Source organism: Purpureocillium lilacinum (genome assembly GCF_023168085.1).
Source record: "Purpureocillium lilacinum CBS 284.36 DNA, scaffold_5, whole genome shotgun sequence".
In the NCBI taxonomy this organism is placed as follows: Eukaryota; Fungi; Ascomycota; class Sordariomycetes; order Hypocreales; family Ophiocordycipitaceae; genus Purpureocillium; species Purpureocillium lilacinum.
The window spans coordinates 2,699,565-2,725,272 of NW_027072115.1; the positions used below are offsets into that span (position 1 = coordinate 2,699,565).

Here is a 25,708-nt window from a genome sequence, read left to right on the forward strand (position 1 = left end):
AGTCTCAGCTCACCCTCGCCCCCCGTCTCTTGACAAGGTGCAGGGGAGCATTCGGCATTGTCCACGACCCTCACCATCATGGCACCCTGCTACTGGTTCATCGTGGAGTTTGGTGCCTGCGGCTGGCGAAGCGTGACGGTGGAGCGTCCTGCGTGGCTGGCCCCAAAAAGGTCGTCGTGTTCGTCATGATGCAGCGGCCTCAACCAACCTCTCAGCTCGCAGTCCCCAACCCGGGCGCCGCGATCCCTCCCGAAATAGCCGAGCATCCCCGACGTGCGACCTGTCCATTGACATGACTCCCCGACTCGATCCCATTTCAAGGTCACATGCCCGAGCATCTCGTTAACCAGGATGGGGGAACTCGCGGTCGCTGTCATCGGGGCCGGGCCAGCAGGTAGGTCGGCATGTCACCGTTCATCTCATCGCTAGCTCATTCTTACATGTTGACAGGATGCATCCTGGCCAGGATGCTCTTCCGCAAGGGTATAAATGTCAAAGTGTTTGAGGGCGAGGCATCACCAGATTTCCGCAGCCAGGGAGGAACGCTAGACCTCCACACAAAGACGGGCATGGCCGCCATGAAGGCAGCCGGCCTGTTCAGACACTTCCAACAGTTTGCCCGCTACGACGGCCAGTATGCCGCCATCGTCGACAAGGACCTCAAGTACCACATGGTGCGTGGAGCTGAGGACAGGTCCCTGGGCGAGCGCCCCGAGATCGATCGCGCGAGACTCCGGGAGATCTTGATCGACTCGCTCCCGCCGGGCACGATCCAGTGGGGCCACCGGCTCACGGCCATCGAGGGCAAGACGCTCTTCTTCGGCAACACGATATACTCGGGATTCGACATCATCGTCGGCGCGGACGGGGCCTGGAGCAAGGTCCGCCAGATCATCGACCCGGATTTCCGGCCGCAGTACACGGGCGTTGCCATGACGGAGCTCAACATTCCGGACGCCGATTTGACGGCGCCCGAGATCCACAACATTGTGAACCGCGGCAGCGTCTTCGCCAGCAACGAGGGCCAGCGCATCTCGTTCCAGCAGATGGGCGACGGGAGCATATGCGTCTATGCCAGCCTCGTCCGCCCGGATGCCGACTGGATGAACCCGAAGAAGTGCGGTTACGACCCCAGGGACCTGGAGGCTACCAAGCAGGCATTCGAGACCGAGTTCGAGGACTGGTGTCCGCAGCTGCGCGAGGCCCTGAGACTGGCGCAGGGCCGCTGCATTCCCCGCTCCTTGCATATCCTCCCCATCGGATACAGGTGGAAGCGCATGCCGGGAATCACCCTGATCGGGGATGCCGCGCATCTCATGACGCCGCATGCCGGCGAGGGCGTGAACAAGGCCCTCGAGGACGCCATGCTCCTGGCCCGCACCATCGCTAAAATCGTCGAGCACGGGAAAGACATAGATGACGGACTAGTCGCCTTTGAAAAAGCAATGAGGGCGCGCGTGCGACCTGTGCAGCGCCTCGCCTACGACCTCTGCCAGTGTTGGATGTTTACTCCTGGCGTACCCAAGTCGGTGATGCCCAAGGTGATCAGTCGCCATGCCCAGTCTCGGGTGCCAGCTGTCCTGCGCCCTCTCGTCTCTGCGGGAGTGCGCGTTTACTACTTTTTCAAGTACATGCTGTGCGAGCGAAGGTCTGCGACGGATGCTCGTTGACCAAGGTAAGACTGGGGTGCATGGCGTCAGTGTCTTGACCAAGATGAGTTTTACTTTGTACACGTATAATACCTGGCCAGTACTAGGCGCCTGGCGTTTACAACTTGTATACCTTTAATAGTAATCGTATTTTCAGGGCCGGGTTGGTCTTGAGCAGCTACGTGAGCAGTGCGTAGCTCGTGGCGACTGATCGGGTGAACATCCGGAGCTACGTGTAGGCTCCATCATTTCGCTGTGGCATGTCCTCGGCAAAGGCCGAAGACGGCTTCAATATCCATGAGATCGAGGGTAGTATCATCACGCTGCAACACGAGCAATTAGCATGCTGCACTTTGTGTCAAGTAGGCCAGGCACCAGAGCGACGCGCAGCCGGGGATAGGGCTGACACTAACATCGTGCCCCGCGTTGATGACGGGGCTCCTCGACCTCAAAGTAATCGACCACAGTCTATCCAAGGCAGCCTCGAGAAAAGCCAGCCAGACAGTCACAATGCCCACCGAAGGAGTCAAGATCCTGCCGTCGGGAAGGAAGAGCTTCATCCCGCTCGAAAACAACCCCGAGGTGTTCACATCGCTCGTGCACGACCTCGGCGTCTCGGAGGAGCTGGGCTTCTTCGACGTCTACAACCTCGACGAGCCGGAGCTCCTGGCGCTGATTCCCCGACCCGCGCTCGCCCTCATCTTTATCACGCCCCCGGACATGTACTATGCCGTGCGCAAGGAAGACGCCATCGAGCAGGCCTCTGACAAGCTGACCTACGACAAGAGCGGCGCCGACGAGCCCGTCATGTGGTTCCAGCAGACCATCGCCAACGCCTGCGGCCTCATCGCGCTGCTCCACTCCGTCTCCAACGGCGAGGTCAAGAAGTTCGTCAAGAGCGGCTCGCTGCTGGACCGCATCGTGCAGCAGGCCGCGCCGCTGAAGCCGGAGGCGCGTGCGGCGGCGCTGTACGACAACGAGGAGCTCGAGCGGGCGCACATGCGCGCCGCGAGGATGGGCAGCTCGGTGGCGCCGCCGGCCGAGGAGCACGCTTCGCTGCACTTTCTCGCGTTCGTCAAGGGCAAGGACAATCACCTGTGGGAGCTCGAGGGCGCGGTTGATGGGCCCATTGATCGCGGCGAGCTGGGCGAGGGGGAGGACTTGCTCAGCGAGCGGGCGCTGGAGCTGGGTGTTAGGAGGTTCTTGAAGCACGCGAACGGCAACCTCCAGTTTAGCATCGTTGCGCTGGCAAAGGAATAAGGCTGGTCCTGGCTGCTTGTAATGCAGCTGGACGAGGATCCTGATAGGGTCACAAGGCATGACCAGTTTACCAGGCCTCCCCCAGGGACATCAATGACATTGAAGATTCACGATTACATGACTTACGGGCCACGGTTATGCATTCAAAACGTGGAATACTCGCTAAATAATAAAACAAAAAAAAAACGCCTCGAAATAACTCGAAATGAAAGGCTCCGGCGATAATTACAGGTGCCCAACGGCATTCCCGCGTGGCAGCTGCAATGCGACGCTGTTCGTACCGTGAAATTGACCTGCTGCCATGGCCGGATGGCCTCGTGTGACCTGGACCACATGCTCAATGCCAGCCCAGGTCATGGCCCAAAACGGCCTCCACTGATGAGGGGCCCTGGATCGGTGGGTACGGGGACGGACACGGGGCGTGGCATGGCGCCCGGCCTTAAGGTCCCCACAGCGTCCCGCATTAACCGCCTTCCGTCGCTCCCACTCCCGTCCCTACCGTCCGGTCTCCGACAACCTCGACACCACATGCCCTCTGTGCGACTCCGGGACCGGCGGACTACGCATTCGACGCAGAAGCCCGGGCTCGCTCCATCATGGACGCGTCTCAGGCACCGCTCATGGCCGGCGAGCCGCGGGACGATGATCCCGACTACGACGCTGACCACGACGCCGTGCAACGGGGCTCAACACGCCCAGAGGACAAGGCCCCCGAGGCGGGCTACGGCGTCTTTGTCCTCGCCTTGACCTTTGCGGCGGGCATAAGCGGGCTCCTTTTTGGATGCAAGTATCGTCAGTGTTTGCCAGATTGAATGCGGCTGACCATCGTCGACGCAGATGATACGGGCGTCATCTCGGCCACGCTCGTATCAATAGGAACCTCGCTCTCGGGCCGGCCCCTCACGTCGTTTGACAAGTCCATCATCACGTCGTCCACCTCCCTCTTTGCGCTCCTCGCCTCACCGCTGTCCTCGGTCCTAGCCGACCGCCTCGGCGGCAAGCGCGTCATACTCTACGCCGACGTCCTCTTCATCGTGGGCGCCTTGCTGCAGGCGGTCTGCTCGTCCGTCCTTGTCATGGTCGCCGGCCGGTGCATCGTCGGCGCAGGCGTCGGCGCGGCGAGCTTCGTGGTGCCGCTGTACATTGCCGAGGTGGCACCCGCGTCGCACCGCGGGCGGCTCGTCACGATGAATGTGCTGTTCATCACCATGGGGCAGATGGTGGCGTACGTGATCGGGTGGCTGCTGTCGACGTACGCGGACGAGGGCACGGGTTGGCGGTGGATGGTTGGGCTTGGGGCCTTGCCGGCCGCTCTGCAGGCTGCCGTGGTTGTCTTTATGCCCGAGACGCCGCGCTGGCTTGTCAAGGTTGGCAGGGTCTCTGCCGCGAGGCTTGTTATCGAGAGGGTCAACGGCGGGGAGGCAGCGTCTGGACAGCACGCAGACATAATTATCAGGGAGATCGAGATGGAAGCCCAACAAGAGCAAGAGGCGCGGCGGCTGAGGGCGCACCAACGGGCTGGGCCCTGGAAGTGGCTCGGGGCCTGGCAAGCGCTCTTGAGCGAGGGCAAGAATCGCAGAGCGCTGGCCATAGCATGTCTGTTGCAGGGCCTACAGCAGCTATGCGGATTTGTGAGTCTTTCCCCAAACTCGCTTGGTTCTACGGACGGCGCGCTCATATGTTTAGAACTCGCTCATGTACTTTTCGGCCACCATTTTCATGCTCGTCGGCTTCGAGAGCCCGACCCTCACGTCGCTGGTGGTGGCCGTGACCAACTTTTTCTTCACGCTCGCAGCTCTGGGCCTGATTGACCGCATCGGACGCAGGCGCATCCTCCTCTGCTCGATCCCGTTTATGATCATGGGCCTCCTCTTCGCGGCGTTTGGGTTCTCGTTTCTCTCGCTAGACCAGACGGCGGCGGCCGGCGACGGGAACCAGGGGCACCCAGGCGCGGCGAGCCTCGTGCTCATCAGCATCATGATCTACGTGGCGGCGTTCGCGCTGGGGCTGGGCAACGTGCCGTGGATGCAGAGCGAGCTGTTCCCGCTGGCGGTGCGGTCGCTGGGCAGCGGGGTGGCGACGGCGACCAACTGGGGCGCCAACTTTGCGATAGGGCTGACGTTCCTGCCCATGATGGACGCGCTGACGCCGTCGTGGACGTTTGTGGTGTACGCGGGCGTCTGCGCGGCGGGATACTGGCTCGTGTGGAGGATATACCCGGAGACGGCAGGGCTGAGCCTGGAGGAGGCGACGGCGCTGCTGGAGCACGGCTGGGGGGTGAGGTAGGAAGCGAGTGAGCGTGCGTGCAACAGATCTGTAGATTTTGCAAATGTGCCATCGTCCGTTGATGTCATTTCCACCCAAGCGCCCGTCTTCCGGGGCAGGCAAATGAGGAATCATACCTCTTTGCGGTGAGACGAGGATGACGGGCTGCATGTTTGGCGGGGTGTGTCGCTTCCACTGGCACTGGTGGCCCCTCCCGCCACGGCCACCTGGGGACAGACCCCTGTCGCCCACGCGGTGGTCTGTCGGGCATTACGTCGTTGTGCAGCGCCAGGTGAGCCCACCACCCACGCGCGGGCTGCTTCCCGTCCGTCCCCTGCCGAGGGAGCTTGCACCAACAAGCTCCTCGCGATTCCGAGCCGCCAGCCAACACGGGGGAAAAAAAAGTTGCGCTTTGCGGGCGGGCTGGAGCCACCAGTGACCACCACCACTACCCACCACTCTGACTGGCAGTGGGGGGCGGGGAGGTTTGTCAGTTTGATGCAGGGCCGTTTAACCTTGCCGAGAGGCGCGCTGTCGGACGCCCTGTAGAACCCGACTGCGCTCCACGTGCAGAGGCTGATGAACGGAGATGCCGGGTTTTGCGCTGGGTGACGTTTTTGCGCTGGGCGTGCCTGAACCTGGAATGGATGGACCCTCCATGCGTTTGACTTTACAGGGCACCTACGTTGCAGCTCTGCCCGGGACGCAATCAGTACGACTACAGGCCCTGGCTGCACTACCGCTAGACTTGGGCCCAACAGCACCTCATGGCTGCATTACTCGTCGGCCCCCAGGCAATCTGTGATGGCATTGAGCTGTAGATGAACACCTATGTACGGAGTACATAGCATGGAAACCGGCATGTCGGTACGAATGACGACGACGATGCCCAACAACAAACAACACGGGACAAGGCAGGCCCCCGTTGCGGACTGCCGGGGCCCGCTGCCGCTTTGTCATCGCGAGGGTTCGTCACTGCAGAATCTGCAGCAAGCTCGCGCGTCGCGACAACGCCCCAATGCCGACACCACAAGCCGCCCGCCGCCGCCGCCCCCTTCATCATCAGTCAGCGCAATTGGCGGCTCGCTCTCCTCCAGGGAAGCTTCCCACCCGTCCACACCACCCACTCCATACCCACCTCACTGACTAAAAGGCACCGAAACGGCGACGACGACCACCGTACGTACGTACTAGCTGGGTCCCGGAACGGCGTGCCGCCGCATCCCTTTTTTTTTTTTATGCTAGTTTCGGCATCAGCGAGCGACTCGGCCGGCCGTTGGGGGGCGAGTCCGTCAATCAAGCCGCGAGGAGCCTCCCGAACCCATGCCCATGCCCCCCATGCATGCAGAAGCGACCATGCCCCCCCCTGTCAGGCGATTTGCACAACGGCGGCGCGTGCTGCATGATGACAAGTCTGCCAGCCAGACAAGAGACAAGACTCATCAACGGGACGGGGTTGAGAGGCTTCCAGAAGTCCGAGCAGCGCGCACGAGTTTGTCCGCGGACTCTCCACGCACGACGTGGGAAAGCTCCCAAACCCGTTGCTCGAACGATGGATGTATGCATAAAGATGAACCTGTTGCCCGCCCACAATGCCAAACTCAATTCCCCATCGCTCGACAGAGATACGTAGTCGTCGTCCTAGGATCCCCAGTCCAAGCCCAGTTTGCCGACGGGCCTTGTTATTGTCTCAGATTTCTTTGCGGTTGGCCGTCTTTCCACACTCCCCCGCGGTGACACAGAGATCGAGAAACCTCCCCCCAAGCTGTTTTGTTTCTTCAGCGATCTACTTAATCTTTTGTGTTACACACGACCAGCGACGAACGAGTGCACACGCAGGCACTCGCTCCAACACCGACGCCGCACCGAGTACCGACCGCGCCGCAACACGCCGAGGCTCAAGGCAAACCTTCGGGAGCAGACCCGCCCCGGATCGGTCGGCAAATTCTGCTGCGATTGGATGCGTGGCTCCCTTTAGCGCTACAGGCATCGTCTTAGTACCATCGTCATAAGCAACCCCCCGACGAGTCGGCGCAAAAATAATACCTTCCACCAGCAGCGTCCCATTCTGCGGGAGGGAAGAAAAAAAAGAGGCTTGCTTGGTTCCTGCCTAGTACGGGTACAAGTCCTTGCTCGGCCCTCCTCCTCCTCTTTGTCATTTTAGACTTTTCTCGCCTTCCTCTGCTCGTTCAATCGACTTGCAACCTCCTCTGAACGGCTGTCTCGAGGCACAGCAGCGGGTTGCGACCGCGGTAGATTGGGATACCGCAGTGGCGTCATCGTCAACCAACGCCCGACCAACAGCAACATTTACTACAAGAACAGCAGGAACAGCGCTCAGCGTTCTGAACCACCACAATGCCCATGGACGTTGTGGACCAGGAGCTGAGCACCGCGGCGGAGGCGGCCTCGCCTGAGCGCTACCGCCGCCGTGCCAGCAACGAGATCGAGCGCGTCCTCTCCGCCTCGTCGGCATCGACCGAGTCGGAAAGCCGCCGCGGCAGCCTATCGCGCCGGCAGATGAGCCGTGTGTCGACGGCCAACGACCTCGAGCGACACCCAACGGCGCTGAGCCGCATCGCGACCCAGCGCACCCAGCACAATGCCACCGTCGGGTCCGAGGGCCGCATCAGCAGGAGATCCGTCGTCTCCAAGCCGCTGCCGCCCTTTGGCGCCGGCAAGCCCTACCCGCCGCCGCTGCCAGAGCGCGAGGAGTATGTCGTCGAGTTTGACGGCCCGCACGACCCTCTGCACTCGCAGAACTGGCCGCTGCGAAAGAAGATCCTGACGGCTGCCATGCTGGGATACACGACCATGACGTCGGCTTTTACGTCTTCCATCTTCTCGTCCGCCACGAGCGTCGTCGCGGCGCAATACGGCGTCGGCACCGAGGTTGGCCTGCTGGGGACGACGTTTTACGTCTTGGGCTTCGCCTTTGGCCCGACGCTGTGGGCACCTCTGTCCGAGTTGCGCGGGCGAAGGCTGCCGCTCGTCGTTTCCATGTTTGGCTTCTCGCTCTTCTCCATTGCCTGCGCCACCGGCAAGGACATCCAGACCATCCTCATCTGCCGCTTCTTCAGCGGCTTCTTTGGCGCCTGCCCGCTCGCCGTCGTCGCGGCCGTCTTCTCCGACATGTTCGACAACCGGACGCGTGGTATCGCCGTCACGCTCTTCTCCATGGCCGTCTTCACGGGCCCCCTGCTGGCGCCCTTTATCGGCGGCTTCATCACCTACTCCTACCTCGGCTGGCGCTGGACCGAATACCTCGCCTCCATCATGGGCTTCGCCGCCTTCATCCTCGACTTTCTCTTCCTCGAGGAGACGTACCCGCCCGTCATCCTCATCAGCAAGGCCGCCGAGCTGCGTCGCCGCACCAGGAACTGGGGCATCCACGCCAAGCAGGAGGAAATCGAGGTCGACTTTGGCGAGCTGGTCAGGAAGAACTTTTCGCGTCCCCTCCGCCTGCTCTTTACGGAGCCCATCATCCTGCTGCTTTCCATTTACATGAGCTTCATCTACGGACTGCTGTACCTCTTCCTCACGGCCTACCCGATCGTGTTTGTCGGCGTCCACGGCTTCAACGCGGGCCAGTCGGGTCTCACGTTTTTCGGCATGATTTGCGGACAGCTCCTGGCTGGCGCGTCGGTCATTGCGCAGCAGCCGTGGTACATGCGAAAGCTGGCAGCCAACAACGGCGTTCCTGTTCCTGAGTGGCGTCTGCCCAACGTCATGGCGGGAGGCATCTCCTTTGCCATTGGTATTTTCTGGTTCGGATGGTGAGCCGCACCCACCCCTCAACAGCATGAGTCTTTGCTAACAGACCGTCAGGACTGGCTACAACCCCAACATCCACTGGATCGTCCCCGCCCTCAGCGGCCTCTGCACCGGCTTCGGTCTCATGTCCATCTTCCTTCAGGCGCTCAACTACCTCGTCGACGCCTACCTCATGTTTGCGGCCTCGGCGATTGCCGGCAACACGTTTATGCGATCGCTCTGCGGTGCGGGATTCCCGCTGTTCGCGCGCCAGATGTTTGAGGGCATGGGCATCCAGTGGGCCTCGACGCTGCTGGGCTGCGTGGCGGTGGTGCTCGCCCCCATTCCCTTCGTCTTCTACTACTACGGCGCCCGCATCCGCCAGAAGAGCGCCTACGCCCCGACCTTTTCCGCCCCGGCCGACCCCGTGGACGAGGAGTCGGAGGAGAGCAACGCCGACGGGGCCGCGGAGAAGCGGGGCGAAGACGCGGCCGCGATGGCCAACGCGCCCCGAAGGGCGAGTGACGAGGACGGCCCGGCCCAGACGGCTTGATCGGCCCGTCGGGAGTCGGGAGTGCATTGAATGGTGGTGGAGGAGTTGCGTTCTGCGGTATGACGGGGAGCACGGCGTTTTGTCATCTGGCATGGGTCCGCGCGCCGGGTGGTAGCATTTGCTTTACTCGGGTGAGATTGCGCCGGATGCCCGGGCGGTTTCGCGGTGGCTGCATTTTGGGGTGTTTGATACCCGTGGAGGCGGTGACTCTGGCTGCCGGGTCGCGATAGTCCTGTACAAAGGAGCGATCTGGAGCACACATACTTCGTACAACATAATCGAACTAATGCAAAATAAAAATAATCCCACTGAGACGAAAGATGCACAGCTGCTTGTTAGACAAGGTGAGGTCCGTTTGTCAGACAAGTTTACGTCTACGCCCTTCAGCCCAAGGTGAATCGTCAATCCCAGCACGCAAAAGTTCCGGTGTCGTGAAACTACATCGAGCCAATTGGGCCGGCGCCGGTGCCGGGAGGGACGCAGCGGCAGCGCGAGGCCGCCCGGACTTGAGCCCCCGCCTGCGCTGAGCGTATCGTATCCATCCTCCCCCGTGCCGTGATCCGTCGTCCGGACGCCCTTGAGCGGTGCTGGTGCTGGTGCTGACTGGCTCTCTCGGCCGATCGCGCGAAGGGGGGCGGCGCGGCGGGCTGAGCCTCATTTGATCCTCGGGCGGACAGACACGGTGCATTTGTCATCTGAGTGGGAACGAGGGGGGAGGCTCTGCAGCTACGGGGACTAGCCAAGGAGCAGGAGGAGGAGCAGTATGGGGTTGTAGGTAGGTAGTAGTGCTGAAAGTACGTACGTACGGGGGAATGCTGTAAACGGATGCTGCCGTAGTTAGTTACATGTGTGTGGTAGTGACACTGGCGGAGAGAGCCATGTTGTTTTGCGCGGGGAGAAGAGGGGAGGTGTATTAAAAGCAGCCGTGTCGCCTCCCGCCTTCTGACACGACGCACGACTCAAAGCTGGCTTGCCCGCGCAACAACGACTCTCTTTACCAAACCACACATCACGCAATTTTTTACTGCCTCTAGACGAACAGAAGAATGACGACGACTGAAGAGACGAAGCGCTACGGGGAGTACGACGGCGGGTGCCACTGCGGGCACATCAGCTTCTCGTTCAAGCTGTCGCCGCCGCTGGACGAGTACACGGTGCTCAACTGCAACTGCTCCATCTGCCGGCGCATGGGCTACCTGCTCATCTGTGGGTGGCCGGATCCGATTCCCGAATGAGAAAATTTGGCCCGGATAGCTCATCGATTGGTTTTGTCATTAGATCCCCCATACGAGGACGTGACGTGGCATAATGGCTCCAAGGAGCGGTGCTCGGTGTATGAGGTGAGTCTTGTTGCTGCTGCTGCTGTCCACGAGCCGCCGCCTTTTCCAAGGACACGGCCGGGGGTGAATGCTGGATGATAAGGGCGCTCACAGTTGAGGCGCGCAGTTCAACACAAAGACCAAGGGCCAGCTCTTCTGCCCCAAGTGCGGAGCGAGCATCTGCATTGACTTTCGCGAGCGGGACCCCAAGACCTACGGCATCAGCGTGCGTTATCACCCCGTCCCTCCCCTTCTGCTCCCCCCTTGCCCCGGACAAGGCGAGGCAGGCTAGGGGACATGTCAATTGACGAGAGCGGGGATGATAATCCCTGGGACAGGCACGCACCATCAACGGCATCGACCTCGACAAGCTCAACTACCGCAAGCTGGACGGCGTCAACAAGGTCGGCCCCGCGGGGGACCTGTCGGGCCAGGAGAGCAAGCTGCATGAGCAGCAGCAGCAGCAGCAGCAGTGATTCAAAGTGCCGCGACGACGCCGGCGTGTCGATGGCTTGCGCGTCTGTTCCAGCGGCAATGTTGGATGCAGTACTTCTAGCGGCATGCATGCATGCATGCATGCATGGACGGATGTTGCTCGGCTTTTTGCGTGTCATCATGCTCATCAGGGCAGGCGAAGGCGGCGGCGGCGGCGGCGGTGGTGGCGTGGCTGGCAGCTCGCTGGCCACGATGCCAGGCAGGGAAAACTGCCGATGGGGGGAGGTCGTCGTCTGGGCGGATCGCGATCTGGGGGCGCGCGGTGGAGCACTGCACAGGCGCGGGCGGGCGGGCAGCCATTTACGCAATCCACGGGGCGATCGCCAAACCCAAATTTCTGTGCTCTTTTTCGTTGCCGTAGGGCGTGCTGTGCTGTCTGTCCACATGCGCGTTTGTAAGCCAAAAAGGCAATTGACAGGATACTTTGGAATTATTCCGAAGGGGCTGGTGGTCGTGGGGGAATGCGTGCGTGGTGAGACCGTAGAAGGACTGCGGGAGAGAGGGGCGACTGCAATGGCTGTCAACTTGACAGGGCCATCGAGGTCGGAGGACAAGGGAGTGAGGCAAGAAATCGAGGCCAAGACGAGACTCCAAGTTGATCGCCAGAAATTCAGCTGTGCCAGGGCCGGGCCAACGCCGTCCGTTGCCCTCGAGCGTAGTGTTAGTCGCCGGCCGTTGAGCAGATCAAACGCCCCCCACCGGAGCTTTTGGAGCTCGACCGAGCCCAGGTACCTCGCCTCCAGCGCTGTCATGCCCCGCAGACACATGTACCGGCCTGCGATTTTGGCGCCGCGAGCCTAGCACCACAGCTACGTCATCGAGCTCGCGCGGTCTTGGAATAGCTCCCCAAGATGGGCAAGGAATGATGTCGTTGTGCCTCGCCTCGGGGGGCCCCAGGAGCCGTCTGTCGATATTTCTTGAATTTGGGCCTAGAGTCGAAACTTGCATTCTTTTTCTTACTCTTTTCCCCCTTCATGCCCATTTGCAGGTGGTGTCCGAGCCTGGCGCATTCAACTCTCTCTCTCTCGCGCGCGCGCTCCGCAGGACTGGCCCGTGTAAGTGAGTGTGAGTGAGCGATCAAGAGAGCAATAGCCTGCCACAACCCGGGGCGCCGCCGCCGCCGCAACCGCACATTCCCGCCCAAAAGGCCGACGAGCTCCCATCACGATGAACGTCAACGAGCACGTCGTGCCCTCGGGGCAGCACTACAGCGGGCGCAACCGCGTGCCCAACATCCAGCAGTTCATGGAGCAGCTCGACAAGGAGAAGAAGGAGCGCGACGCCGCCATCGACGCCGACCTGCGCAAGAACAAGCAGAGCAAGGAGGTCAAGGACCACCAGAACACGGAGAAGCCCACGCGCAAGGACCTGCGCACCGTCCGCGACCCCGTCACCGGAAAGGATGTCGACATTCGCGATGCGCAGATGGACTTTAAGGAGGCGGCCGACAACCCGCAGGTATGGAACCTCCCCCCCCCCCCCCTCCTCTCTTCAGTCGAGATATGAAGCCCGTGGCGGTGGGCGAAATTAGTAGAAAAGTGCATACGCTCACACGCTCCCGCTTCCTCCCTCTCGCAGATGTCCATCCCCAACGAAAACCTCGGCAAGCCCACCACCGCCAAAGTATCCTCCAACCAGTCCGGCGAAGAGTACCGCCAGGCGCAGGACATCCTCGCGCCCCCGGACCCCGTCCAGGAGGGCGCCACCTCCGACGTGCCCATCCGCAGCGAGAAGACGTCGGTGCTCTTCTACAAGACGCCCTCGGTCAGCTACGAGCCCATGTTCGCCTCGCTCGAGCGCAAGGCCAACGTCCTCTGCCTCGGCATCTTCTTCGCCATTGTCCTCATCGGCAAGTTCTTCGGCGGCAGGCTGCTGGGCCTCGTGCCGCTGGGCTTCTGCGTCGCCTCGGGCGTCTTCCTCTGGGTCAAGGACGTGATCCGCCAGGGCCGCGACGTCGAGTGGTCGAGCGAGCAGGAGCGCGGCGAGACGGCCACCGTTAACCTCATCCCCGAGTCGGTCGAGTGGATGAACACGGCTATTGGCATCGTTTGGGGGCTTATTAACCCCGAGATGTTTGCCTCTGTGGCCGATACGTGAGTCCCCTGGACAAGAACATTACGACTTAGTGCTAACGGCGCGCAGGCTGGAAGACGTCATGGCCGCGTCTGTTCCCGGCATCATCGAGCACGTCCGAGTCGCCGACATTCAGCAGGGAAACAACCCCATCCGTATTCTCAACATGAGGGCCCTGCCCGACTCGCACGTCCAGGACATCAAGGACGAGATTCACAAGGAGAATGAGCGGACCATGGACCCCAACGAGCTCGCCGCCGCCGAGCAGGCCGGCTCGTTTTACAACATGGAGGTCTCGGTCGCGTATCACGCCAAGCCCTCCGGCGAGGACGTTGCCTCCAAGGCCCGAAACATGGGCATGCAGCTCGTCTTTTACCTGGGCATCAAAGGGCTCTTTGGAGTTCCCCTGCCCATCTGGGTCGAGCTGATCGGTCTCGTCGCGACGGCACGAGTCCGACTCCAGCTCACGCCTGACCCGCCCTTCCTCAAGACCGTGACCTTTACTCTCATGGGCATCCCCAAGGTGCAGGCCGGATGCACGCCCATGGTTGAAAAGGGAGTCAACATCCTCAACCTGCCCCTCATTTCCAACTTTGTCAACTGGGCCATTGGCGCAGCTGCGTCCATGTACGTGGCGCCCAAGAGCATGACCATCGACATGAGCAAGATGCTCCAGGGCGACGACATCAAGAAGGAGACGCTGGCTATCGGCGTCATGTTCATCCGCATCCACAAGGCCACGGGCCTCAGCAAGCAGGACCAGAGGGGAAGCAAGGGCGGCGGCTCGGACCCCTACATTACGGTCAGCTGGAGCAAGTTTGGCAAGCCGCAGTTTTGCACCCGTGTCATCCAGGACGATCTGAACCCCGTATTTGAGGAGACCTGTGGCCTCCTGGTCACGAGCGACCTCATCATTGCTGATGAGCAGCTCTCGATGGAACTGTGGGACAGCGACCGCTCGTCGGCGGACGATGTCGTGGGCAAGGTTGAGCTCAGCATCCAGAAGCTCATCCAGCACCCCGGAAAGATGTTCCCTCAGGTATCGAAGCTCCGCGGCGTCAAGGCCGACAGCAGCATGCCCGGCGAGCTCCACTGGGAGGTTGGCTTCTTCGGCAAGACGCAGTTCCGCAAGGCGCTCCGCACCCAGGGCCAGGACATTAAGCTGCCCAAGGAGCTGGCTGACAAGCCCGAGTTCCAGGAAGAAAAGGGCGCCGTCGAATCGGCGGAGGAGGATGCCGTCGTTCACACCCCGCCTGACCCCTTGTGGCCTTCGGGCATCCTCAGCGTCGTCGTTCACCAGATTGTCGGCCTGGAGCTGGCCAACATCAAGGGATCCGACGGAAAGCGCAAGGGCAAGGAGTACGAGCCGGCACGGCCGGAGGCTGGCGAAGTCAAGGAGGAGCAAGGTAGCAAGCTGCCCAGCTCGTACTGCACGATTCTTGTCAACGACGATCTGGTCTACAAGACGAGAACCAAGGTCGTTTCCTCGCAGCCCATCTTCAACGCCGGTACAGAAAAGTTTGTCCGCGATTGGCGGTCTTGCGTGGTTACGGTTGCTGTGCGCGATTCGCGCAACAGGCAGCACGATCCCATTATCGGGGTCGTGCCCCTGAAGCTGTCCGACGTGCTGCAGACGAGCAGCGAGTCCACGAGGTGGTATCCCCTCGACGGCGGCATTGGTTTTGGCCGCATCCGCATCTCCCTGCTCTTCCGCTCCGTCGAGTTGAAGCTGCCTCCGCCCCAGCTGGGCTGGGATATCGGCACGTTTGAGTTCATGTCTGATGCCATCACCATGACCAACTACGCCCCCGGCAACCACGTCAAGATGAGGCTGCGCACCGGCGGCTCCTCGGCCTCGGTCAAGAAGCACTTTTCAAAGAAGACAGAAAACGGCATGGAGATTAACATTACAGGTGAAGACGGGCAGCACCACATGCGTCTGCCTGTGCGCCATCGGTATCGATCGCCGATATTCTTCGAGTTTTACCCCGGCGGGAGTCGCAACCCGGACGCATACGCCGCGGCCTGGCTTCTGGAGCTCACCGACGGCGAGGAGCGCGACTTTGACCTGCCCATCTTCAAGTGCGACAACAGGCTGCGGCTGTCGCAAAACTACATCACGCAGGACAACTACCGGGACATCCCCGACATGGACATTGAAGAGATCGGCCGCGTCCGGTTCCGGGGCCGCTTCTCCGCGGGCACCGACACGGACCACATCCGGTTCGTCAGCGACAACGACTCCCGCGAGACCATCGAGGCGTGGGAGGCGTGCTACGCCGAGGGCGTGCGCGAGCAGGAGGTGCACGCCGAGGTGCCGCCCCTGGTGCAGAAGCTGCACGACGAGTCGCTCACGCACGGCCGCGACGTGCTCGCCCAGGCGGACGAAAAGGACAAGGAGAAGTGGCTGGCCAAGGACGGCACGGACTGGAGCGGCGCATTCGGCAAGGACCCGCGCGAGCTCATGTCCGCGAAGAACGCCGACCGCAACAGCGAAGAGTACGACGACTTTGACCAGGACGACGTTGACGACGAGGATGACAATGACAGCAGCAGCCCGGATCTTGGCCTGCAGGACGGTGACTCGGATATGAGCAGCGACGCCGCCGGCCGGCCGTCCATGGACACGCAGGGGACGGGGGCGACGGACTCGTCGGCGCACAGCAGCGGCAGCAAGAACCCCATCAAGGCGTACAAGGACTACAAGACGCGCAGCAGGGACCTGCACCGCAAGCACAGGGGGCTGATGCAGTGGCGGCCGATGCGCAACGCGCAGTTTGCCAAGGACGAGGCCAAGTATGCGGTGAGGAAGGTGACGAAGCTGGGGGCCCTGGACGGACGCCAGCCGGACGTCGAGACGGAGGTCTAAGCATTGATGGTTGTGTATCTTGTGTTGGGGGGTTTTCTTTTGACGAGGCTATGACGTTGGGGCGTTTGTTTGGTTATGTTTTTGTATAGCCGGGACTTGGATAGTTTGCTACAGCTCTACACCCCGGGTTACGTACGTGATGAATGTTTTATCTCATTACTTCATATATTAACTGTGCGTGCTTGCCAACTAGAATTTTTCGACAAACGGGCGGAGGTCCAGCTCCTGCGTGAAAGCCGATCTGTGCTGGGTATGCAAATGCCAGTAGCTCTCGGCAATCTATATATCAGAAACACATGTCAGCGCATCTTCGCAAGCCACGCAAGGAAAGAAGAGTAGTAGAAGAAAGAAAAGGGGGCAAGCCTTACAGCCTCGGGCTTAATCTTGCCGTCCTCGACGCCGCCGTTGGCGACGCGGTCCTTGCCCCAGGGGGTGTCGATGCCGCCGTCGATGATGGCGAGGGCGACGTGGACGCCCTGGGGGCCGAACTCGCGGGCCAGCGACTGGGTGAGGGCGCGCTGGGCGAACTTGCCGGCGGCGAAGGAGGCGAAGCGGGCGGAGCCGCGGACGGAGGCGGTGGCGCCGGTGACGACGAGGGTGGGCGGATGGGGGGACGAGGGGACGGCGGCGAGGAGGCGCGGGATGGTCTTTTGGGCGAAGTAGAAGAGGCCGTAGCTGGGGAGGAGCGTAAGTCAGCGTCATGTCCTGATGTTGCGCGCGTACACGCAAATATTACACAGCACACATCGGAGCCGACACAGCAACCGCCGCGACGGACGATGAGACTGTGCCAAGTGTTAACGGGCAAGAGGTAAGGAAACACTCACGCGCCGGTCCCAAGGCTCGTGTCGAGGTCCTCCTTGGTCAGCTCGAGGAAGGGCTTCACCGCAAAGCCCGCATTGGCGTTGTACACGGCGGCGGCGAGCTTAGCGCCGGGGAGGAGGTCGCGCTCGATGGAGGCAAAAGCGGCGTCGACGGCAGCCGGGTCAGCTGCGTCGGCGGAGATGCCGTGGGCGGTGCCGCCGGCGGCGCGGATCTGGTCGACGATGGGCTGGTACGAGGCGGGCGAGCGGGCGAGCAGGACGACGGGGTAGGTCCTTGCGAAGCGGAGGGCGGCGGCGGCGCCGGTGCCGGAGCCGGCGCCGGAGATGATGGCGTAGAGGGCGGGAGCTGCCGCGGACATGGTGTGAAGGTGCGTGTGGTTTATGGTGTTTGGGTGTAGATCTCTTCCTTGCTCTTCGCGGGGAGGGAGGTTTGATGACGGATTGGATATATCCGGCCGGGTGAGTGTGTAACAGCGCGGGGGTGTGGTGGTTGTCTACACGGGGTGCCGGGCGTTTATAAGTTGTCACCTCGCGAACCACTGAGTGATGGTCAAGACCTTTGACAGAGATACGCGGGGTACGACGACGATGAATTATAATCAGATTCCGAGGCGCGGATCAATGAACACAGGTCGGGGTGCGTTGACGCAATTGACCCTTTCGGGGTCCACGGGAGCATGGCGGGCGGGCTTATAAAGCACGCCAGCCCAGCCCGTGCCGGCGCTCCGGGGTGGCAGCATCCGCGTTTGTCGATGGTGCTGCCCTTGGATGGATGGCGCCATGGAAGTACGCCATGGCCACTTACTTACATGAGGCTACGTGCCGCGAGGGGGGCGGTTTGCACTTGGTATGGCATCATCGCGGGACCTGTTCCTTTCGCTTGGGCAGAGAGATATGGCGGCTCGATTGCGGCGGCGAGATAACTGCGGATTCGCGTGCGTGCATTGTGGTCATGTGCGGGGCCGCTGCCAGCAGGTGCCGGGGCCGGGAGGCGGGAGGCGGGAAGAACCACCAAAGCCCCACTGCGGCCGAGTCGAGGTGTTGAAGAGACATGGCTGCGAAGGGGGACGTGGACACTGTTTCGATCCTACATGAAGTAGGGGAATATTCACTCGAGAGTATGATGCGGCGGCATGGAAAATGAGATGTAAACGTCGCTAATGCGGGTGCGGCATCATTGGCCTGCCTAGAGCCGCACATCCAGTGTGATGCCACTGGACATCCGGCTTGATACTTGCGACTTCGATAATGTGGCTCCAGGCTGGCAAAGCAAGAGCAAATAGTACTAGCAGGCAAGTACATATCTCGGACTAGGCGTCGCTAGTGACAAACGATCTTGTCGTCGGACTTGGGCGTCGCCATACAACGGGCGAGCTTCGACGTTGCTGTTGCACCTGGCAGTCAAACGCTGGAGGCTCAAAGCAGGTGGGGCAGCCACCACCACTACGTACCATCCAAACGGCGAACCTCATTCAGCGCCGACTTCACACCTCACTCACACTTAGCCAACGTCCCGCCTCATCACCGACACGTCCCCAGCGCCGCGCCGAACGCGTCCCTGCGCAACGCCCTGAAAGCAGACAAGCGCCAAATCCCACCGTACACTTGGCACCCTCTCAATCGAGCTGCTGCGGCCGCAGCGCCGCGTTCAACGCCTCTACAATGTCAGCCCCAGGTGGCTCAGACGCGCCTCGCGATATCCGCTCCTTCTTTACGTTGCGACCACAGTATCACCAGCCGCAGCAACGGCCGCCGCCGCCGCCATCACAGTTACCGACACAGCACCACCAGATGCCCAGATCACGCACGCCCATGAAGCGCTCGTCGCCCACGGGCAGCTCCGAGGAGGAGGACCCGCTGTCTGGTGGCTCCGCGCGAACCGTCTCCCGGTCCGTCGCCGCGGCGAGGCCGCCCATGTCCTCGACATCGCGCATCGCCGTCATACTGCCCGCCTCGCCCGCCAGCAAGGGTCACGGCGCTCCACCACCACGGCCCGTCGTGTCGGATCTTGTGCGGCGTCCCAACGCCCATTCAGCTACCGTCAAAAAGGAAACCCCCGTGCCGCTGCCGCGGATACCCAACTTTCCTCAGCCCGCGTCCGTCTCGGCACCGCCCACGTCTGCGTCTACGCCCGTACCTGGCCCGGCCAGCGGCGGTCGCGGCAGGCCCAAGGGATGGAAACCCGGCATGTCCTACTCCGTCATGCGCGGCAACGGGCCGCCCGGCTCCGTGGGTCGCCCCCGGCAGGTCAAGGTCAAGGCCGGAGCGCCTCCACTGCCGCCTGGCATGGCCAAACGGCGCGGCCGGCCGCCCAAGGCCCCCTCGCCGCCCCCAGACGCCGTGTACCGCAGCCTCAGGCCGCAGTTTGTTGAATTCCTCTGCGAGTGGGCCGGCTGCAAGGCCGAGCTGCACAATCTTGAAACCCTGCGGCGGCACGTATTCGCCATCCACGGCCGCAGCGAGATGTGCTTGTGGGCCAAGTGCGCGGCCCTGGAACCTCCGCGGACGCTCACCAACGGAGACGAATTTCGCCAGCACGTCGAGGAGGCGCACCTGGTGCCGTTTGCGTGGCACATTGGCGACGGGCCGCAGAACCGCGAGGGCGGTGGCTGCCGGGGGCCCGTGGAAAAGGGGCGCCGCGGCGGCAGCGGAAGCAGGGACGAATACGATAACGACGACGACAACACCTCCAAGGCGAGGGTGCCGGCGTTTCTGCTGGACGCGGACGGGAACCAGGTCACGCCATCGGTGCGGGAACAGCAGACGGAGGACTTGGCTACGTGGAGGAGCAACCGCCGCAAGCTCAAGAAGCTGCTGATACGCAGGAACGACGCGCTTCCGGACGAGGATTCGTCGGATGAGCCGGAAGACGAGGATGGCTGAGCATGATGGCGCGATGGGGAGGGGCCCTGTTTATACATGGAAGCCGGCAGATGGATGCACCAACGCGTCCGTCCCCGTTGCAGCAGATGCCCTAAAAATAAAAATGTCCGAATCCCGTCTCCTGAGGAGGCGCGCGTTGCACCCCTCCCGCCGGGGACTTGTAAGCTTGCCTTGCTTGTTCATCAATGCGCTGTCACGTCCGCATGCGATCCACGGACAAGTGCACCCAAGTGCCGACGGGGTCAAGTCAGTCAGTCTCGAGTGGAGTCCCCATTGTATCGACCCCGGAAGACCGGGCCACCACCACGAGGCGGCACGGGCCCCTGCTCGCATCGTGCTGCCCCGAGCGAGCGCCCTTCATCGCGAGGGAGCAAGGGGGTGACGCCAGCAGTGACATCATTGCAAGCCAGCCACGCGCGATGGATACAATTCAATACGATGGCATGGCTTGCCGTGGAGACACGCGGTGGTGGCGGGCCGGCGGCGGGCTCTGGGTTTTTCTACAGCAGCGTACTTGAGCACACCAGTGGACGAGCAGTCGATGTACATGAGAAGCATTGTGATAAGCCCCCGCGCCGACCAAGAGCGGGCAAACTGCATGCTGCTTGTACACCCCTGGCACTGCGGGAAGATAACGCATTTCGGTGGCACCGAGGCACGCAGGGGACGGGCAGAGAAGGCAATGGTTCGTGCCAGGAAGGGAAGCCCAGGTGCGTTCTGGGCTGCTTCTAGAGCGATGCACGCGTGGGCTTGGGACTTGCCCTTGTGGGAAGGGGGATGGATGACGGGCTGGGCTGGGCTGGCTAGTTTGGTGGTGGTGGTGGTGGTGGTGGTGGTGGTTGCGGCCGGCGCCGAGTTGGAGCCGATGGGGATGGGAGGGAGAGGACTCAGAGGATGGGGGTCCTTCAATGCCCGGGCTGCCGTGCCTGCTGCTAAATCTGGGGGTGCATGGCGGGTGATGGATGCTGACGAGGGGCCCGGGCTTTTTGTGCGACGCGGGATTACCAAGCACGGCAGCAAGACGAGTTGCCTCCATGCCAGTGGTGAGGGGGGTGATGCCGGTTCGCGCGGTGTCAAGTCCGCGTGTGCTTCGAAAAACGGGATTCGTCCCCCGGTGGCTCTCTTTTGGGGCCGGAGGCGTGCCATTCTGGTGGTGAGCGAGAGCGGGCGGCTTGAACGGGCAGGCAAGGCAGGCATGGAGCGGGAACGCCAGTGAACGAACTGCAGCACCTCACCTAGTTGATGGGATGGATGAGGTGGGCTGCGCCACGGCCAGGGAGGGCGACTGAGGGAGCCAGTGGCGGGCTAGAGCCTAGCAGCACGCTACCTATGGGGATTGGGGGGAGTCTGCTGCCGCACTGTCGAGTGGGAGGATGGAAGTACACTCCAGTACCTCAGTTGGGTCGGGTCCCGTCTTCCATCCCAGGGCAGGGGACCTTGGGCGGTACGGGCAGCGCCAGTAGGTACCACACCTGCGGCTGGAATGCAAGCACTCGTCTCCCGAGGCACCGCGGCGGGCGCACGAACGCAGATGCAACCCGTTTTCAGTCGCGCAGTCGCATCGCATCCCATCGCATCACATCGGATCGCAGCATCAATCAGCGGGAGGCTGTCTGGTTCGCGGCGGCGGCGGCGGTGTGCCCATGCTCCTCCCTCTCCTGACCGGCAATGGCCCGAGTCATTCGCCTGTTCGCGTGGCCCTACCTCGAGTCTGTCTGGTGGGACGAGTTGGGGAGCAAGACGGTGTGGTCGCTTGAATTGCTCGCTGTGTCTGCCAGTCTTGTCAGTCTATCGGTCGGTCGGCCCGCCCGCCTGTAGGCGAGCGTTGGGTCTCGCGACGGAAAAGAGTCGAGTTACCCCACGCACCGCCAACCCTCTTCATCAACCCACCACCACGACGTACCTCCACGCAGGCATGCATGCACGCATCTGGCAGGCTACATGTACGTAGGTGCATCTCTTCTTCGCGCAACCGAGGCGAGCAAGCGTTGGCGACAATGACCTCGACCTGCTTGTCGATTGGGGGCGGGGGAGGGAGGGGCCCAGGCGGCGCCGTGAACGCCCGCCTTTTTCGCTGCTAGCGCGCAGCCACTGGGGACAATTGCGATTGTGCCAGTGCCCGCCGCTTCTTCCCCCTCGATTGGCGGCGCCCCCCCTCCCCCACCACTGACGTGGAACGGCTGATCCACTGGACGGGACGGCTTCGGTGCTTGTTTCGGGGAGGGGCGCTTTCGACTCGAATGTCTGGGTCTGTGGTTGCTTCAAGGTTGGAGGAGGTTCTGGGCGAGGCGAGGTGAACCGACAGACAGGCCCCCCCTGTCTGCAGCGGCTGCCGTGCGCTGGTCCTCGCTGTGAGCCAACGACGACGCCTTGGATCCCACGCACAGCAGCCTGCGCGATGCCAAGCGGGGAGGGAGAGAGAGGGCGGGGGGCAAGGCGAACCAACGGTGCTGTCACTGCTCTCCTCTTCCTTCCGATCAATGCCACCGAAACGGTTTGCACTTTTGTTCAGGCAGGCGAGGTATGTACTGTAGCGTACTTTGTTGTCCGCAGGATTCATGTGCCGTCGAAGTGTAGTCCAGCCGCGGCGGCCTGGGCACCTCTCAGCCGCCCGTCCAAGCTGGGGCGTTGGGCCGGCGGTGCTGAGCGGTAGAGTTCCAGCGGCCGCAGCGCTGAACCGCCGGCTGGCGTCAACCGCCCGTCGTCCATGGATCCTGGAGAACGTGTCGCAGTGGGTGGTCCTCGCTGGGGTCGGGTACCTGGTAGTACGCGGGCGGTTTGGCAGTGCAGTGCCTCAGGCACGTCCATGGCTGGCCTAGCGCCCGAAACCGCCCACTGTGCCGTTGTGCATGGACTGAGGTGTCCCGTTGAGCCTGTGTTGTGTGCTGCTCTCGGCCGCCACTCACCCAGCCCCCCCCCCCCCCCCCCCCCCCCTTGGCGAGACAGGCAGGTACTTGCACTGCTACCTACAGGCAGAGACGACAGCCGCCTTGGGGCAGGGCAGCCTCCGACGGCGAGACAACCCGGGCAGAGCGGGGAGCGGCATGAATGGAGCCAAAAGGCAGCCACAGACTGGCAGGTACCTGAGGTACATTGTCCTGTTGCACAGTCCACAATCCACGCCCCCCCCGGGCTCCACGTTGTCGTCAGGCAGTCCGCCATCGCCCGCCTCCTCCTCCTCCACCCTCCCGCCCGCTGCGAGAGGCTGACCTGACCGTCCTGGCAAGTAGCTGACGCTCCCTCACCACTCACCACTCAACTCTCGTCGTCCACCCATTCATCCCCGCCGTCCCCCCCCCAAATCGCGACTCTGCACACCTCAATCCATCCTCCGCCTGCGTTGCCGCCCAGCGACCGCCCGCTCATCAATCCATCCTTTGCTCCTCGTGCTGCCGGCGACGGGACGGACCATGGCACCGGCTGCTTGATCGCTTCTCCTGCATCGAGCGACAGACATCATCGTCATCTCCCACCCCACAACCATGCCGTCCAAAACGGCCAACGGCTCCTCCTCCTCGGGCGGCGGCCAGGTGAGCCATCGGCTGCGCAACTTCTTCCGCATGAGCAGCACCGCCAGCAGCGGCAGCAGCGACAAGGAAAAGGAAAAGGACAAGGCCGGTTCCTCGTCGGGCAATGGGCTCTCCGTCGCGACGGGCGCCGCCGGCGGTGGCGAGCTGCCCGGACCCAAGCCCTTCCGCCATACAAAGTTCTTCAGCAACACCGTCGGCCGCCTGCGCGCCCACACCGTCGCCAGCGAGGGCAACCAGATCGAGGAGGCCCTGAGTCCCACGGCCCACGCGAACCCCTACTTCGCCCACCAGGGCCAGCCCGGCCTGCGGCACCACAACGACGGCTCCGTGCCCCCGAGCCCCCCCGACACGCCGCAATTGAAGGTCTCGGGCCCGGATGGCGGCGCCGCGAGCGAGCAGGCCACCAACGAGACCAAGGAGGAGCTGGCCCGCCGGTTACGGAGGGTTGCTAGTGCCCCCAATGCCCAGGGCCTCTTCGCAAAGGACGAGGCCAAGGCGGCCGCCGGCGGCGCCGACGGCGACCGGCCTGCCACGGCGGAGCTGGGCAAGGACCCTCTGGTCCAGAATGCCGAGTCGGGCTCCGTCGGTCTGATGGAGCAAAAGGTCGAGGCCGCCAAGGCCAAGTCCCTCGGGCTCCCCAGCGAAGACATCCTGGCCGCCCTCCCGGCCCCCCACACGGCCATGGCCTTCCGCAGGACCTACAGCTCCAACTCCATCAAGGTCCGCAACGTCGAGGTCGGGCCCGCGAGCTTCGACAAGATTAAGCTCATCGGCAAGGGCGACGTCGGCAAGGTCTACTTGGTGAGGGAGAAGAAGAGCAGCCGGCTATATGCCATGAAGGGTGATTACCAATCCACTCGCGCGACCGCAATTGGAGAGATGCTAACGTGCCGCCGGCAGTTCTGAGCAAGAAGGAAATGATCAAGCGCAACAAGATCAAGCGAGCCCTCGCCGAGCAGGAAATCCTGGCCACGAGCAACCACCCGTTCATCGTCACCCTATACCACTCCTTCCAGTCCGAGGATCATCTTTATCTGTGTATGGAATATTGCAGCGGCGGAGAGTTCTTTAGAGCCCTCCAGACCCGCCCGGGGAAGTGTATCCCCGAGGAGGACGCCCGATTCTACGCCGCCGAGGTGACTGCGGCGCTTGAATATCTCCACCTCATGGGCTTCATCTACAGGGACCTCAAACCCGAGAGTTGGTCTCCCCGGCCAAGCGCACGACTGACTGCCAGTGGCTAACTCGGTGCCTAGACATCTTACTCCACCAGTCCGGGCACATTATGCTTTCGGACTTTGACCTGTCGAAGCAGTCGGACCCCGGCGGCAAGCCGACCATGATTCTCGGCAAGAACGGCGCGAGAACGGACGCCCTGCCCCAGGTCGACACCCGGTCCTGCATTGCAAACTTTAGAACCAACTCGTTTGTCGGCACCGAAGAATACATTGCTCCCGAGGTCATCAAGGGCAGCGGGCACACGAGCGCCGTCGACTGGTGGACGCTGGGCATTCTCATCTACGAGATGCTTTACGGCACCACCCCTTTCAAGGGCAAGAATAGGAATGCGACGTTTGCAAACATCCTGCGCGAGGACATTCCCTTTCCCGATCACGCTGGGGCGCCCCAGATCTCCAAGTAGGTTGATCGCTGATTTTGCGGGCCTTTGAGACACGACGCTGACGACGTTTGATTCAGTCTCTGCAAGTCGTTGATCAGGAAGCTGTTGATCAAGGACGAGAACCGCCGACTGGGCGCACGAGCGGGCGCCTCCGACATCAAGGCACACCCGTTCTTCCGTACCACGCAGTGGGCGCTGATCCGCCACATGAAGCCGCCGATTGTCCCCCACCCCGGCCGAGGTGTCGACACGGTCAACTTCCGCAACGTCAAGGAAAGCGAGAGCGTGGACATTAGCGGCTCCAAGCTCAAGGGCGTGCCGCTGGACAGCGGGCTGGCGACCCCCGGGGCCGAAATCGAAGATCCGTTTGTCGACTTCAACAGCGTGACGCTCCACCACGACGGCGACGATCACCACCACCACCATCAGCACATCAACCCCCAGCATATCAGCGCCTCGTCATAGGCCGGCGGGGCGCTCGCGCAGGGTCGTGGTGTTGCGGGATCCGGACACGGCCTGGCGCAGTGTCTGTCCGTGTGAGCCGCAGCTCTGGCGCATGCAGCGGCGGCGCATGTCGCTCTCCGTCTCCACCTTGGAGTCGGCATCTTCTTTGT

General features: G+C 62.3%; 9 protein-coding genes across 9 annotated transcripts; 8 read left to right on the top strand and 1 right to left on the bottom strand.

Annotated features, from left to right (window-relative positions):
* Positions 1 to 351: 351 nt before the first annotated feature.
* Positions 352 to 1,670, top strand: PLICBS_007413 (uncharacterized protein; the record flags this gene model as incomplete). Its single annotated transcript, XM_018320845.2, has 2 exons — positions 352 to 394; positions 451 to 1,670. The coding sequence occupies 2 exons, from the start codon at positions 352 to 354 to the stop codon at positions 1,668 to 1,670; spliced, it is 1,263 nt and encodes a 420-aa protein (XP_018180742.2).
* A 489-nt stretch (positions 1,671 to 2,159) lies between these two features.
* On the top strand, positions 2,160 to 2,909 carry PLICBS_007414 (uncharacterized protein; the record flags this gene model as incomplete). Its single annotated transcript, XM_018320846.2, has 1 exon — positions 2,160 to 2,909. One exon carries the CDS (start codon positions 2,160 to 2,162, stop codon positions 2,907 to 2,909), a length of 750 nt encoding a protein of 249 aa, XP_018180743.2.
* A 596-nt stretch (positions 2,910 to 3,505) lies between these two features.
* Positions 3,506 to 5,195, top strand: PLICBS_007415 (uncharacterized protein; the record flags this gene model as incomplete). Its single annotated transcript, XM_065601166.1, has 3 exons — positions 3,506 to 3,701; positions 3,747 to 4,540; positions 4,596 to 5,195. 3 exons carry the CDS (start codon positions 3,506 to 3,508, stop codon positions 5,193 to 5,195), a joined length of 1,590 nt encoding a protein of 529 aa, XP_065457238.1.
* Positions 5,196 to 7,532: 2,337 nt separating this feature from the next.
* PLICBS_007416 (uncharacterized protein) lies at positions 7,533 to 9,480 on the top strand (the record flags this gene model as incomplete). Its single annotated transcript, XM_018320848.2, has 2 exons — positions 7,533 to 8,950; positions 9,003 to 9,480. 2 exons carry the CDS (start codon positions 7,533 to 7,535, stop codon positions 9,478 to 9,480), a joined length of 1,896 nt encoding a protein of 631 aa, XP_018180745.1.
* A 1,046-nt stretch (positions 9,481 to 10,526) lies between these two features.
* PLICBS_007417 (uncharacterized protein) lies at positions 10,527 to 11,275 on the top strand (the record flags this gene model as incomplete). The annotated part of the gene is made up of 4 exons (XM_065601167.1): positions 10,527 to 10,686; positions 10,759 to 10,820; positions 10,927 to 11,025; positions 11,138 to 11,275. 4 exons carry the CDS (start codon positions 10,527 to 10,529, stop codon positions 11,273 to 11,275), a joined length of 459 nt encoding a protein of 152 aa, XP_065457239.1.
* Positions 11,276 to 12,461: 1,186 nt separating this feature from the next.
* Positions 12,462 to 16,236, top strand: PLICBS_007418 (uncharacterized protein; the record flags this gene model as incomplete). The annotated part of the gene is made up of 3 exons (XM_018320850.2): positions 12,462 to 12,752; positions 12,873 to 13,387; positions 13,437 to 16,236. 3 exons carry the CDS (start codon positions 12,462 to 12,464, stop codon positions 16,234 to 16,236), a joined length of 3,606 nt encoding a protein of 1,201 aa, XP_018180747.1.
* Positions 16,237 to 16,425: 189 nt separating this feature from the next.
* Positions 16,426 to 17,419, bottom strand: PLICBS_007419 (uncharacterized protein; the record flags this gene model as incomplete). Its single annotated transcript, XM_018320851.2, has 3 exons — positions 16,426 to 16,515; positions 16,605 to 16,911; positions 17,064 to 17,419. 3 exons carry the CDS (start codon positions 17,417 to 17,419, stop codon positions 16,426 to 16,428), a joined length of 753 nt encoding a protein of 250 aa, XP_018180748.2.
* Positions 17,420 to 18,722: 1,303 nt separating this feature from the next.
* PLICBS_007420 (uncharacterized protein) lies at positions 18,723 to 19,943 on the top strand (the record flags this gene model as incomplete). Its single annotated transcript, XM_018320852.2, has 1 exon — positions 18,723 to 19,943. The coding sequence occupies one exon, from the start codon at positions 18,723 to 18,725 to the stop codon at positions 19,941 to 19,943; it is 1,221 nt and encodes a 406-aa protein (XP_018180749.2).
* A 3,482-nt stretch (positions 19,944 to 23,425) lies between these two features.
* PLICBS_007421 (serine/threonine protein kinase, AGC) lies at positions 23,426 to 25,559 on the top strand (the record flags this gene model as incomplete). The annotated part of the gene is made up of 4 exons (XM_018320853.2): positions 23,426 to 24,314; positions 24,374 to 24,673; positions 24,730 to 25,111; positions 25,172 to 25,559. 4 exons carry the CDS (start codon positions 23,426 to 23,428, stop codon positions 25,557 to 25,559), a joined length of 1,959 nt encoding a protein of 652 aa, XP_018180750.2.
* Between the last annotated feature and the right edge of the window lie 149 nt (positions 25,560 to 25,708).